The sequence below is a fragment of the Rutilus rutilus genome, assembly GCF_951802725.1.
Source record: "Rutilus rutilus genome assembly, chromosome: 7".
Classification (NCBI taxonomy): domain Eukaryota; kingdom Metazoa; phylum Chordata; class Actinopteri; order Cypriniformes; family Leuciscidae; genus Rutilus; species Rutilus rutilus.
The window spans coordinates 40,815,151-40,831,523 of record NC_140221.1 but is presented as its reverse complement, the minus strand read 5'-3'; the positions used below and the strand labels follow the sequence as shown (position 1 = coordinate 40,831,523).

The following is a 16,373-nucleotide window of genomic DNA, read 5'->3' as shown; positions in this document are numbered from 1 at the left end:
CCTGTGCTTTTAGCGCACGCCAGCGTGTGAAATATTCTCCCAAAAACACTCTGGTCTTGTTTCTTTCTTCAGAGGCCTTTCTCTTCTTGTCATACAATTCGTAGACACTTTTTCTCTTGCGACCCTCAGACATTTCGAAAAAACCCGGTGAGAACGGCGAGCTTCAATGAATGGCTGAAACCGTAGCTCACCACACATATACACCTGAAAGTGCGCATGCGCAGAAAGTGAAAACTACCTAGGGACGAGCACGTACGACGGCCTTACGTAAACATATCACCAGAATGATTGACAACTAGGAGGACCAATAGTCTTGATGATCCACCCGGAAAAAGAAAATCCTCCACTATACCTTTAAACAATGTATTAATTTAAGGCAGAAACAATGAGCTTATTGAAGTAATGAATACATGCTTGTTAACAAATTAATAGGATATATAGTAAAATGTAGCATTGGGCCATGATTCCTAGCTTGCTTCATCTGAAGTCTTCGCAGGAGCTTAGTTGGCGCTCTCTCTTCACAGGTGTTGGGTCATCTGAAGTCTTCATAAGAGGCTGGATATAGGTAGCCAGTGTAGAGATGTTAAAATTGGTGTATATGATCATACTTTCCTAGTAAGAACTCTAGCAGCTGCATTTTGGACTAATTGTAGCTTGTTTATTGAGGATGCAGGACAACCAGCTAGTAATGCATTACAGTAATCTTGTCTAGAGGTCATGAATGAATGAACTAACTTTTCTGCATCAGAAACAGATAGCATGTTCCATAGCTTAGCGATGTTTCTGAGGTGGAAGAAGGCTATTTTTGTGACATATAAAATATGATTTTCGAACACCCAGGTCTTTAACTGAAGAGGATGAAGTTACAGTACATTCTTCTAAATGCATATTGTATTCTAAGAGATTCTCTGTACAGGTTTCTGGTCCAATAAGTAGTATAATTTAGGGTTAGGGTTAGGCTAACCTAACCTCGTGAAATTCTTATCTGAATTTAATAGAAGAAAATTACAGGTCATCCAATATTTTATATCTTTAACACACTCTGTCAACTTGGATAATTTAGATATTTCATCTGGTCATGATGAAATATATAACTGAGTATCATCGGCATAACAGTGGAAACTAATTCCATGTTTTCTTATAATATTACCAAGTGGCAGCAAATAAATTTAAAATAGCAGAGGGCCTAACACAGATCCTTGCGGCACTCCATTTACTGACGTTATCTTAGATTTTTCCCCGTTTAAAAAGACAAAATGGTAATGGTCTGATAGGTACGATCTCAGCGCAGTGATTGGATTAAAAGAGCTTATTCTTATGAATAATGCAGAAAAAAGCTCAGAAACTGATAACGGAGATGCTCAAATTAGTGCTTATACCTCACTTTTCATGACGTTGGTACAACTTTGCTTTTTAAACCGGAAGAATGAAATTGCTTGGAAAAACTAAAAAAGAACCACTTTTCCCTAAGTAAAAAACATGAGTGCTATTGTTGTTTTTATTCATGTGCAACCTGTATATAACTGTTAACAAAAAAACAAACAAAAAAATAATTCCGTTTTATGGTTTCATGACCCTTTAATTCTCTCATAATATACAGTACATTGCAGCATCACCTCTTTTCTCACAGTGTTTGAAACATTTTGATCAATCTCTGTTTAAAACGTTTTGATAGGTCTCTATAAATCCCTCCTTTCTGGGTTATATTACATGAAAGTTAATATCTGAAAAAGCTTAATAGGGGGCAGTGCACTTTAAGGAGAGTTTACGCAAAAAATATCGTTCATGTTGTTCAATGCCATTTCATGTTGGCTTTAGGACTTAAAATTTTTTTTGCCATTCCTTTAAAGGTTCTATCTGTGATTTCAGGCCCAATTTTTTTTTTTGCAACAATTGTTTTTGTGTGCAGATCTCAGAGCCTAGGCTGCCTACAGAGACGCGTTTTTTTTTGACAGCATGCTTATGGGGCGGACAGCTAGCGGACCGTTAGGAAAGATTAGATGAATGTGATCTTTTTTTGGGGGGGGCCTGAAATCACTGATTCAACCTTTAAGCAGTCCTAATCTTTAAAAAAGCTTTCTGACCTTAACATGTGTCATGCTTCTGTCATTGCTGGACAGATTTAGCATGTTGACAAGGTTTATACATAATGATTTACACATAATAAATTGAACACACCCATTTCTTTTATTGCTCATGCTTTTTTTGCAAAGACTGAGAAAACATTCTTTATAATAAGCCACAAAGAGCTCCTATACCATGAAATATTCAACATTATTCTGTTGAGATATTCTTTTTATAGGCTTTTATGTATACACATTTTGTAGGGTAACACCAGAGTCTGGGTTATACATCAGATTTCTTAATGCTATCTTAAAATAGAAAATTAATTTGAGGAAATCTCAGGAAAGAAGAAGGTATTTGAAACAGGGTTCCCACAGTCAAAGAAAATCTTAGGCCTGGAAAAGTCATTGAAATATAAAACTGTTAAAAAGTTATGGAAATGTATATTGTTAATGTAAATTTCTGTTAATGCTCTGCATGGAGTCTCTGAAATTTCAATCCTGCATTGAGCCTTATTCAAATCTCAGGTCAATTTTTTCTCTTTGTGGAGATATTTAAAATGCATTAAATTTGAAAAGGTCACCAGTAAATGCCTATGGAATCCTATGGAAAGTTAGCCTGGGTTACCCCATGCTGCCTTGCGCGCAGCGCGATTTTATTCATGCTGCTAGGCAGCCTGGACACCATGGACCAGATTTTCCCCTCAAAAAGGGAACCAATCACAGAACGGGGAGGGAGCAGCAAGACGATGACGACGTCTATGCGACACACCGAAGCAGTTTGTTTATATCTATGGATCCAACATGGCAGTAGACGCGAAGTTACCTTTCGATGCAGCCTTCGATAGTGTTCTAAGTAGTTTAGAACGCAAGTTTATTTCGTCTTCTTCCTCATCGAGTTTCTGTCGCTCTACATACGTCATCTGGTATAATTGAAACGATTGGCTATGAGCTACGTACAGGCGCATTTGATAGACATTAGTAGCGCCCAATAAACGGCTCTGGGCATTCATAAACCACGCCTCAAATACGAGAAAATGAACATGTGGTTCCCAGACCACGTCTCAATGAGACGAGGTCTGACGTTAGCCAGGCTAATGGAAAGTACTTATACATTAATCATGAACTACTGGATAATCATGGAAATTCATTGGTCAAGAAGGGTGGGAACACTGTTTTAAGTGTCATGAAAACACCCTTTTGTCAGCATGGGTCAGTTCTCTTCAAGTAATGTTACCCATAGGACTTTTTAAATTCCATTTAAAATAAGACAGAACTGCTTTTTTAGGCTACTAATGTGACTGAGTGAGTATGAATATGAGTCTTCATTTCGTGGTAGTGTACATTATTATTTATTTGTGTAAAACATTTTTTATGAGGGAAAAATTTCTCAGTGCTCCTTTAAAATGCAGCACACGTTTGCATGCAACATGTAACGTCATGCAAAATTTCCAGGAATCTTCAATGTGAACAAGTTGCGTGTGTTTTACAGGGACAGGCACCAACGCGTGCTACATGGAGGAGATGCGGCACTTGGAGCTGGTGGACGGTGATGAGGGTCGCATGTGTGTGAACATGGAGTGGGGTGCTTTCGGCGACGATGGCACCCTGGATGACATCCGCACCGAATTTGACAGAGAGATTGATGCTGGCTCCCTAAACCCCGGCAAACAGCTGTGAGTGACAGTCCTGCACCTGACAGTTAGTGCCTCTCCCGACAGTTCTTTTGTTGACACAAAAAGCCATTGTGGCCTTTTTCCTTAGAGGGCAGCTGTGTCAGCAACGCAGCAACGGTTAACAAGGTTAAAAATAAGAAAAAAAAAAAAAAATCTATATTTATTTTTTTATGTTTTTGCTATAAATAAACTGGAAAAAGTAAAGTAAGTAAATGATGACTTCATATTGTGTTTCACTGCACAGCACAAATGAAAACTACTTTTCAGTTGTTGTTTTTTTCATTGTTGTTAAGAGTTCTTATCCATGGGAGCAAGAACATGTTTGCAGTACTCGATCTGGACATAGTCTAAACATTCATCATGTCTCTAGGCTAACGGTTAAGAAGGTTGTCACCATGGCGACACCAAGTCACAGCATTCTTGCATCCGCATTTGTTTTTAGAAAGCAAATGCGAACGTTGTTAGGTGGACCATATGTTCCTGCTGCAACTGCTAGAAAGTGAGTCACATCATTCACTGTACGTTAGCCTGCTTTTCTGAACAGATATTACAGGTCTTGGGAGGTTTAAAGCTACTTTTCCTGTCCCTAGTCGCTGCGACTCCACATGCGCTTTCATTTCACTGTGAAGAACCAGCACTTTGAAAGCTCAGAAAATGCAGAACTGTAATCAAATGCCATTATGCCGTGAGTGCTTGTGGCTGAGCTCTCTACATGCTGTCAGTGGTGGAGTTTGGCAATCGATTGCCTTATCAGATTTGCACATGCACATTCACTGTTGTCTTTTTAGAGCTGCTTAATAGCAGAATTTGAACTTCTCATCTTTACGTACGCCGTTTCTTTAGAGTCGCAAGTCACTTTTATTGTTCTCTCGCATACACTGCTCTCTGAGACATGATGAACTTTAGACTAATGTTCTTGCTCCCATGGATAAGAACTCTTAACAACAATGGAAAAAAAAACAACAACTGAAAATTAGTTTTCATTTGTGCTGTGCAGTGAAGCGCAATATGAAGTCATCATTTACTTACTGTACTTTTTCCAGTTTATTTATAGCAAAACCATAAATAAATATAATAAATATAGCCTGGTTTTTAGCCTTAACTGACAGACTACTACAAATCTGCCTCCTTTTCGTTGTATAAACATCATAGACACTACCGTTCAAAAGCTTAGGGTCGATAAGATTATTTAAAAATGTCACTTATGCTCACCAAGGCTGCATTTATTTGATAAAAATACGGTAAAAACAGCAAAAATATGATTTTAAAATCTAATTTATTCCTGGCAAAGCTGAATTTTCTGCAGTCTTCTGTGTCACATGATCATTCTAATATGCTAATTTGGTGCTCAAGAAACATTTATTATTATTATAAATGATGAAAACTGTTGTGCTGGGCACTTATGTGGCATTTTATTTTGAAGGATAGGTCACTTTTCAAATAAAATATTTCACAAAAATATGTTTGTTAGGTTTAAAATGAAATGTCATGCCCTAATGTGGCTGAGGGAATGAAGGAACACATAAAATAGATGAATCAATTCCCAGATCTTTTAACCCTGGTAGAAGTTCTCAATGTGCTAGTACAAAAATAACACAAGAATAGTTTCAATAGAGAAAAGGAAGAGATCCATTTACTCTCAATAAAGCATATGGTTACACTCAATTAAGAGGGGGGAAAAAACAGAAATGCCTATCAAAGGGAGTAGGAACTACCCTGGAAATTCGGAGTTCTTGCGAGAGCACAATTTGAATTTGCTCAGCGAGTCACTCTGGCATTGAGTAATGATGCTCATTAACTATACCCTTGTAGCCGAGCTGCAACAATCACATCGGTGTATCTGATATAGGCGGGCCAGAGGTGAGATGACGACAGCGATGCGACGTCAAAGTCATTAGTAAACATTGCAAGAATGGCTATGGATGAACACCAGTTGTTTGAAACGGCTTTGGCCGCTACAATGAACGAGTTAGACTTGGCTTTTTATCTAAAAGAGGAACAGAAGACGGCGCTCGAATCGTTTCTGTGCAAGAACGACGTTTTTGCTGTTTTGCCGACCGGATACGGCAAGAGTCTAATCTACCAGTTAGCTCCGCTGGTAGCTAAGCGTATGGGGCTCTGGATACATCACCCCGTGTGTTGTTGTGATTGGTCGTAGTGTTATCCAATTGCGTGCAGTGAAATTTTTCAAATACATGCTTGGTGCCGCCCCTCGAGTTGGCCCGATTTTCATTACTCAGTGCCAGACCCTTAATCTTTCGGATTTGGGTCTGGATTTCCAGGCTGAGTAGGAACCTGAGTGTCATCTAAATCAAAGACAGTAATGAAAACAAAACCCACACTTCAACTACATCCCATTCCCAATAAACTACCTAACACAATAAGAAAAGAAAACAAACAAGTAACAAAAAAGTCTTTCCGTTCAACCCCTACATAACCTAGTCTAACTGAGGGAAAGCCAAACCATTACAATGGCATACAATAGCTCCTTGCCTAATGTGTTAACAATGCAATTCCCTAGGTGTTGTGAGATGAAAGTCACGTGACATGCTTTCCTGTTCACTACTCCCTGGTCTGTTGTCAAAAAGAAAGTAACAAAAGAAAAACAAACCACCGGGAGGAAAAAAAACGATTTAGCTCAAAGCAAAAATCATACACACAGGGAGCAAACCAATGAGTCAAAAAGAAAAAAAAAAGAAACGACAATAACAAAGTGTGACAGGAAAAGACTCCGCTCCCTTTTCCTTTCATTTCCGGTTGACGTCTGCCTTTTATCAGAGGGATGCCCATTCAGGTGTCAACGCTAATGTGATAACAGACAGCATTACCTGACAATAGCACTGCCCTGAGAAAGTGAAAGTAAAAACAACAGCGCACCATATCCTCTGAGCACCTAACATGATAAAACAATCAATTATTTTGTCACATTTTGCTTGTCAAGTGTTAGTGGAACATGTTCAGACATAATTATTTGAAATGAGTCAAATCCTTTTCTTTATTGATCAGGAATCATTTTCAACCAGTTACATTTTTTTATATCGGCATCAAACCGTAGTTTCAATAGACCTTTCTTCCCTTTTGTGAAATCCCAGTGAAACAGCTTCTCAATCAAGAAAAAAAGTAAGGCAGGACTTGATTTTGGTCATCAGAAATTGATTGGATCGTTGTGGTTTGCTATTGGTTGATCTCATGTGAGTGACAGGTTGTCCCGCCCTCACACCAGTAAACATGTCATCAGAGAAGAGAAGAGATGCTGTTGCAAGAGGAAGAGGAACTTATTTTGATTAAAGAAGTACAAGGGCACATGCATTTTTAAATGATGCTGTGCACAGATAAATGAATATTGCAATATTCCATAAAAAACATTTCATGGTGACTTTAGTTTCAAACTAATTAAATTCTTTAATTAAATTCATTAAATTATTGTTGCAAGTGACCCCTGTCTCCACTACATTAATTACTTTCAAGGCCATGTCTCTAGAGTTTTAAGTAAGGAATAATTGACGACAGGCTGTTGAATTAATAGAAAAATAATGCACACCGTGACCCGAGGTGGCCGTTACACCTCGGGTGTGCATTATTTGTCTATTAATTCAACAGCCCGTCATCAATTATTCTGCTTATACTACAGTTACCACACCTCAAAACATTGTTCAGATGATGTATTTCAAGACATTTGTCAGGTTTTTGTCCTTAAAATGCTCTTGTGTGTCAGACTAATTTCTTATGCATCCCATCTCAAGCCTCCGTTGCTAATTCCAAAACGTCATTTTAGAGCTAGTAACGGAGGCTTCAGCCACTGATAGTAGACTAATGCAGTTATCAATGTAGTAGAGAGAGAGAAAGAGAGAGAGTTATCAATTATGAGTTATCAATGTATGAATCACCCGAGTCTCTGCGTCTCTCAACAGTGTTCGGCTTCAGCAGCGTCTCTAATAGTGAAACTTTGAGTTAATCTGCTCCAAGAACAGCGCCATTATTACCTTGCTAGTGAGAAATTACATGTAGCTTTTAAGTTGTTTAAACTATTTTACTGATAAAATCGTCTGAGCAGCACTGACAACATGTTTCTGTGGGAGGGTGTGTTCGTACTGTATATGTGCGCGTTTGAGTGGGAGAGAGAGAGTGAGTATATGCTGTCCGTAAATAATAAAATGTAATTTTGCAGCAAAAAAACATGGAAATAATTTAAAATGTTTAACCTATTGTTGACTATACTTATTTGCTTGGTCAGTGTCATTGTGTGTTTTGGTTCTTTTGCTGTTGTAGTCTGTAAGGACCTTTAAAAAAAACTGAAAACATTTGCCGAAGTGATATGGAACTGTAATGTGGTCGAGACCTGCCTGGAACTACTTTAGCCCTGCATTTCCCTGAAAATAACGTTCCTGAACCAATCAGATTCAAGCATTCAATAGCCCAGTAGTAAAAAAATGAATAATCAACACTAGAATGTACCCTGTGAATGTACCCTCTCTTTCTTTTCTTTTTTTCCACAAATATTTCCTACACCCCTGATTAAGGGACGGTCACCCTAAAGTGTCTCACTCAAGTGAATAATAGTGATTGGGTTCACTGGTTGCCCCAGCATGGGATCAATAACCTCTAGGCGACCATCGTCCCATACCGCCACACTGCATCATGTTCATCATGGTCACTCATCAGCCTGACTCTACGTGCTGCGTGTTTTGTTTTCATGCAGGTTTGAGAAGATGATAAGTGGGATGTACATGGGGGAGCTGGTCAGACTCATCCTGGTGAAGATGGCCAAAGACGCTCTGCTGTTCCAGGGACACACCACTCCAGATCTGCTCACCACCGGACACTTCCAGACCTCCTTTGTCTCTGCCATCGAAAATAGAAAGTCAGTACCTTTTTGTGCTTGTGTTTTTCTACAGTAGCTCTACTAAAATGGCTGCAGAAGTAAGCCGAATCTGATAGTTACAATGAGGTCTCTTTTGTTAACATTAGTTAATGCATTAGCTAACATGATCTAACAATGAGCAATATATTTTTTACAGCATTTATTAATCTTTGCTAATGTTAGTTTATAAAAATACAATTCTTCATTGTTTGTTCATGTTAGCTCACAGCACATTAATTAATGTTAACAAATAACTTTTGATTTAAAAAATGTATTACTAAATGTTGAAATTAACATTAACTAGTGCAAAATGCCCGTGCAAAAGAAGTTTTTAAGTGTGTTTTTAGTAATTGTTGGTTTGGTGTGTTTGAGTGCACATTGTTACAATTGCGCAGCAAATGTTTAGTGACATTTTTATTTGTGCATGGTAGAAAGCACACGGTATTAAGCCATATAATATTCAGAAGTAAATAGCATAGCTGACTTATAGATTCAGTTTACATCCACAAATGAATAAGCGCGTAGATTCAGGGAGCAATGCAAAGTGCCCGTGCAAAATCAGTTTTTGTGAGCTGATCGCCGTCAAAAAAGTTCAGGAGATATTTATTAGCGATGGCTGATTTCAACAGTGCCAATATGATAAAAAATAACTTTTATATTGATTCAATGGATTAATTGCATTTTGAAAAAAAAAAGTGTCATGAATTTATTGCATTTTTGGGGAAAAATAATCCGTTTTAATAATAATTCTTTGAAAATCAAAATTTTTTATGTTATTATAACTCAAAGATGCTATGTGAAAGTTTGAAACAGAAAATAGTGGTTTTCATCTTGCCACTCTCTTGGTAAAGAAAACACATTTTTGCTCAAATTAATCAAAATGGATTTATCACGTTCTGGAACCAAACTATAATATTCAGAAGTAAACATTGTAGCTGACTGAGTGTTTATGCCAGAATGTTTATTTTTAAACCACAACCTTCTTGGGGCTTCTTTGACCGATACAACCCTCTAATGTCAGAATGTTTATTTTTAAACCACAACCTTATAAAAATGATATATTTAACGATATCTTTTGCATTTCTCATCCAAACAACGTCAAACTTGGCACTGCACTTACTCGTGCCCGTGGCAAGACACCTGTCGAATTTGAAATCCATCGGACCAACGGTTCGAGAGATATGTGGTTAACAAACACACACACAGACAGACAGACAGACAGACAGACAGACAGACAGACAGACAGACAGACAGACAGACGTTTCTGTAATTTATAGATAGATATTAACAAATGCTGTAGAAGTATTGTTTATTGTTCGTTCATGTCTAATAGTGTAGTTAATGTTAATAAATGAAAAGTTGTTAAAGTAAACAAAAGAAAAAAATAGCTATATCCTGGGGCTGTATTCACAAAGAATTTTATCTCACCACTAAGGGTTTCTGCCTAGGAGTTTTAGCTTAAAACCTATTCACAAAACTCTTCTGAGCAAGTTTTACAAAGGAACTCTTCAATATATGAGTAAGGCCGGGTTGACCTCATTTCTCTGGATGATGCCACTTTTTTTGTATATATGGCTACATGAAAGCAAACAGTTTGTGTGTGTGTGTGTGTGTGTGTGTGTGTTTGTCTGTGTGTGTGTGTGTGTGTGTGTGTGTGTGTGTGTGTGTGTGTCTGATTTCTATCCCGGTGGGGACTTCAACCTGAATGCACACTGACTCTTGGGGAGTCGTCATGTCACAGTGGGGACCTAAATTGAGGTCCCCATGAGGAAACAAGCTTATAAATCATAAAGAATGAGCTTTTTAAAAAAAAAATTATATATATATATATATATATATATATAAAAATGCGGAACGTTTTCTGTGATGGGTAGGTTTAGGAGTAGGGTTAGTGTAAGGGGGCAGAATATCCAGTTTGTACAGTATAAAAACCATTACGTCTATGGAGAGTCCCCACAAAGATAGCGAACCAGACTTGTGTGTGTGTGTGTGTGTGTGTGTTTACTAGAACATTATCAAGTGTTGAGTAGCCTATAGCATACATTATGTTTAACATAATCAAGTATTACACTCACGGCTAATTCTATTCATTATCTCTTAATCAATTAAATGGCTAACACTTTTCAAAAACACAGTACGCATATAGTGATGTATAATACAGAACCACCAAAGATAAGACAAAGAAAGGAAAACTGGACTACGTTTAAAACTAAGAAAACACTTTCGCGATACAGGTGATACCTTTTTAAAAGGTCGATGTCATTGTAATATTATTGTAAGGTCATTGTCTGCGTCAGGAGGAACTTTTATCCTTAACATTTTTTGTGAATACAGCCGCTGGTTTTTAAGGTTGTAATTTGTACAAATGGCACCAGCTGATTCTTTGCCATGCTGCTCATTATTTTCATTGTTATATTCTAGGCTGTCAATTTTAGGTTAAAAAATAAAATAAATCTCAGAATTTTTCATAAAATAAAAAAGGCCCAGGTGTAATTATTAGATCTGCAATTTGTGTAGCGGATATTCATGGTGTAATTTTATACAGCAGTGCTCTTTACAGTCTCACATAATGTCACTCTGAGTAAATGTGTTAAAGCATTCTTTGTCTACTTTTTGTTATGCAATGGAATGTAATTTATAAATAACTTATGTATTATAATTTTGTATTACTTTGTGTGAAGAGTTTGCTTTAGGTGTATGGGTAGGATTTACATTTAGTATTGAACTAACTTTATTAGTTCATTATTATTATAGGAATAATATTATTGGTGACAGTTGTTTGTATGCTGCTCCAGAACTGAGTTGGGAGAGCACCTCCCACAGAAGTAATTAGCTTCTCAAAATTACCTTCTTGCCAGACCCACCATCAGGTCACAGACTGAGCACAAATGAGTGTTAAATTTGTATGGTGGGTATAACAGTATTAACCTTCTCAGATATCAGATTTTTTGTTGGCAGAAAAGCAATGTGCTCATTTAAATTTTTAACTACAGTTGTTAATTGTAAATAATGAAAATGTAATTAAATTAAATTAGAGCTTGAATTAGTTATGCCAATTAAGCCACCTGGGATGCACATTCTTGATGTGTTGCTAAATATCACATCTTCTTACCAAGAAACATATGTGTCTGTGAATATCTACTGTCGGGTCCAAATTCTCAGACCACAAGTGAAAATATTTTTTTGTCCCTACAAATAAGATCAGCATAACAATTTGATTGAAAAGTTGAAATATACAATGTTTTAGCATTTAATGTGTCACTCTTTTGATTTAATGACAGCAACACAAGGACACAAACTTCACAAGTTAGATCAAAACCTTATGAATCCATTTCATTCCTGTATAATTTGATCTTAAGGTCTCAATTTTTAAAAGAAGTCTCTTATGCTCACCAAGGCTGCTTTTATTTAATCAGAAATACAGCAAAAACAATAACATTGTGGAATATTATTACAATTTCGAAATTAAATGTAATAATATAATTAAAATTTATTCCTTTAGGGCAAAGCTGACTTTTCAGCATCATTATCCAGCATCACATGATCCTTCAGAAATCATTCTAATATGCTGATTTGGGGCTCAAGGAACATCTCTTATTATTATCAATGTTGGAAACAGTTATTTACATTTTTATTTCAGGATTCTTTGATGAATAGAAAGTTCAAAAGAACAACATTTACTTGAATTTTATTTGTGATGTAAAAGTTTTTACTGTCACTTTTGATCAACTGTCATCCTTGCAAAATAAGTCCTTTCCTTCTTTAAAAAAACCTTGCAGTTACTGAACAGAAACTTTTAAACAGTGTCCAAAAATGTTCCAAGAAACATTCAAAATCTGAAAGTGAACCATCTTGCAACAGTGTGTATTATACCAGCATCTGCAGCTTAAGTCTTTAATACCCTGTTTTTGTTGCTTAGAAATAATATTTGCTGCTAGGAAGGATTAATTGGTTTACTGTTTATTTGTATTTTCCTTTTTTATTATTATTCTAATTTATATTTTGATTGCAATGTAATTAGAAAGATAGCTGTCGGGAAGAAGCTTTTTGTTATTTGCGTTGCTCTTTACATCTTTTGCGTTTAAGTGCAGAACTGTCCCTCAGTAGTTTCGATTTGAGCCATTCACATGCTGTAGGCATTTGGTTGATATTAATTAAAACCTCCAAATAAATCAGAATCAACATTGTCTCTTCTGCAGGAATAACGAAGGTCTGGTGAGTGCAGATCAGGTGTTAAGAGGACTCGGACTGGACCCGTCCCCTGAAGACAGTGTGGCCACGCAGCGTGTGTGTCAGATTGTGTCTACGCGTGCGGCCCATCTCTGTGCTGCCACGCTGGCGGCTGTGCTGCGGCAGATCCGAGATAACAAAGCCCTAGAGAAATTGCGCACCACTATTGGCGTGGATGGATCGGTCTACAAAAACCACCCACAGTGAGTCCATTGTCCGGTACTTGTGTGAGATTGTTGTGGTACCAAATGATTACCATAGGCATACACCATGCCATTGTACTTAAAAGAATACCATGGGAAATGTTATGTAGATGTTAGATTTCCATATTTTTCTGTTTCTTCTCAGTTGTTCAGATTATTCTAACTCAACAAAATACTCAAAAGCTCATTATTGTAAGGTTGGACCCCTTGTAAGTGGTAAATGCGTTTCAGTATAGCTCTTGAGGCTGTAATTGAAATTAAAAGCAAGACAGAGAAAAACAGTTACAAGTGTACAAGACAAACAAGTAGTTTGGGCAAACTATCCCCCAAATATGAAATAATTGTTTTAATGAGGTGATACTCTAAACAAGAAACTAGAACTGCCAGTGATGGTAAATGTCTAAATGAGAAAGTCAATGAGTCATTCATTTGATTCGTTCACACGGCTGATTCATTCAGGAATTAAGTTAATAGCTCTCTTTATGAGTAGGCCATTGAATCATTGGTTCACCCGACGGATTCGCTCAATACCCGAATTAATTCAGAAACGAAACATAAGGTGTGTTTTACTTGAAGTGACACTGCGCAGGTACTGTATATACTGTAGATTACAAAAATTCTAAATTGATTCAAAGTTATAATTTTTTTTCTTTTTCAAAACGCTATAAATCCATCCATTTTTTTCAAAACACTATAAAAAATTGATGATTTGTCTTAAAAAAAAAAAAGGCAAGTCAGTCAGTAATAAATACATTGGCATTCAGTAAAGTGTCGAACCCATAAAAAGTAGAACCATTGTCCACTTTACATAAAACAAATCAAGACATGACCTTGTGTGAGTGAGAGAGTGAGTGAGTGGCGTTCACACCAAACGCGAATAGAGCGTCTGGCGCAAGTGATTTTCATGTTAAGTCAATGTAAAGACGCGTTTACACGCATCTGGAGGTCCTGCGGCGCGAATGAGGCGTTTAGCGCGGACGCGCGAGTGATTTGAGGGTGAGAGAGAGAGAGAGAATTCTGATTAGTCCAGAGGATGTATCGCGTTTAGGCTAAAAATAGGTTCGCCGCTTATCGCGGTTTGGAAAGGAACTGCATCTTGCAGTACATTTTAAACAAGGAAATATAGCGATTTGGCATGAAACGTTGATGGAGCAGTGAATAGGTTCAGTACACAGCAAAATGACATGACAGACACATTTTTTTTTTTAAATGCCGTTTATCGCGTTTTGGAAAAGAGCTCTTCATATATTGCATACAGTGCCTTAAGAAAGTATTAAAACCCCTTAATTTTTTTCTCATTTTGTTATGTTGCTCCCTTATGTTCAATTACTTTTAATTACTTCAAAAAACCTCTCTTTTTTTGGAGGGTTTGTTACACTTACCAACTGTTATTTCTGAAATCTGGCCCCTGACTGAGCCTGTTTTTTTCTCCACTACTGTGACCTGCTGGAGTTTTGGCTCTGTGCCACTGTCGCCTTTGTCTGGCTCAGTTGAGGTTTAAAAGAAAATTAATATTCAGTTATATTATCGATTTAACTGCAGTGACTGATTGGATAAGAACAAATCTGAACTGAAATGAGCTGTCATACTGTCATACTCCCCGATTGAAGACTGAAAAAGCTGACAGACTAAACAACCTCTGTTGTGGATTGACAAGAAAATAGACTTGACAGCAGTAGACTAATCTAGACTGATCTTCAAATAGGATTTATTGTTATAAAAAACATAGATCGTTCTGTGTCCGCATTTATACTTTACTTCTCAATTAAGTGCTTGACAATGCTAGACATTTTTTTTGTTTACCAATTGGCCATGGATAATCGCTGTGGTAAAAGCAGGACGACGGTTCGTCAGTTCATTCATGAACTCATTGGTCACTACACAAGAGCCCATTTCACGGACTCAGTGACACTTCCTGAATGTTGTCAGAGAGTTTGGCAATGTCATAAACGCAGCAAGGAGTTGAAATTCTGGGGGCTTTTAACAACCACCCGCTGAGACGCGGCTGCATACATCAAAATCCTATGATTCCTCAACGACTATGTAAATGAAGCGTATGACTAAAAAATTACTGTAAATCTGTGCTCTGCAATGATGCGTATAGCCATTTTCCTAGAAAACGTGATTATGAATTTTTATTGCTTGGAATTTCATTTATTAATATAATAACTTTCATTTTCAGTTATTGTTGATAATTTTATATTAAAGGAACTTAACGTCTGATTTTTTAAATTTTATTTAACATGCATGCATCTATCTCTATATCTGTCTGTCTGTCTATATAATGTATGTATATATAAAATTTTTATTCTAATTATTTACATGATGTTCTAATTAATTAATCTACTTAATCATCAAATTTGGCTGAGAAATTACCACCAAAAGATCATTTAAAGTCATTATTGTGTTAAATGAGAAACACATAACAGACATTGCAAAAAGTAGCTTTAGAAAGACAGAATTTATTACACATAAACTTTTAAGCTACAATGGCCATGTTTTTTTTTTTCTCCAGAAGCTGCATCTGAATTGTTATTTAGATATAATTATTTACAGTGCTATGCATAAGTTTAGACACCCATGCTAAAGTTGACTAAAAAGAGGAATAAAAAATCATCTTTTGGAAATTGAACTTAATGCCTTAATTTAAAATTTTTGGAAAAATCCAACCTTTAAGGACACCAATTTTCTTTGTGAATGAATAATGTATCGTAAATAAATAAATGTTCTTCCTTAAAATACAGGGTGCATAAGTTTGGACACCCCTATGTTAAATTCCCATAGAGGCAGGCAGATTTTTTTTTTTAAGTATTTTTTTTAATTTATTTTTTAGGATACTATGCATCCTGATAAAGTTCCCTTGGCCTTTGGAATTAAAATAGCCCCACATCATCACATAGCCTTCACCATACCTAGAGATTAGGCTAACTGAAATAAAACCATGCCAATCTCTAGGTATGGTGAATGCTATGTGATGATGTGGGGCTATTTTAATTCCAAAGGCCAAGGGAACTTTATCAGGATGCATAGTATCCTGGATCCATGAAGTAACTGGCCTTTAAAAATAAAAATCTGCCTGCCTCTATGGGAATTTAACATAGGGGGGTCCAAACTTATGCACCCTGTATTTTAAGGAAGAACATTTATTTATTTACGATACATTATTCATTCACAAAGAAAATTGGTGTCCTTAAAGGTTGGATTTTTCCTAATTTTTTTAATTAAGGCATTAAGTTCAATTTCCAAAAGATGATTTTTATTCCTCTTTTTAGTCAACTTTAGCATGGGTGTCTAAACTTATGCATAGCACTGTATATATACACAAACCAAAACCGTTTGG

General features: G+C 36.6%; 1 protein-coding gene across 1 annotated transcript in view; it reads left to right on the top strand.

The window, feature by feature from the left end:
• Window positions 1-16,373, top strand: part of hk2 (hexokinase 2) — a 61,055-nt gene that overhangs the window by 27,161 nt on the left and 17,521 nt on the right. The window contains exons 7-9 of the mRNA XM_084413828.1: window positions 3,556-3,739; window positions 8,439-8,600; window positions 12,800-13,033. Coding sequence (XP_084269954.1) covers window positions 3,556-3,739; window positions 8,439-8,600; window positions 12,800-13,033 — 580 coding nt within the window. The remainder of the gene's footprint in view (window positions 1-3,555; window positions 3,740-8,438; window positions 8,601-12,799; window positions 13,034-16,373) is intronic.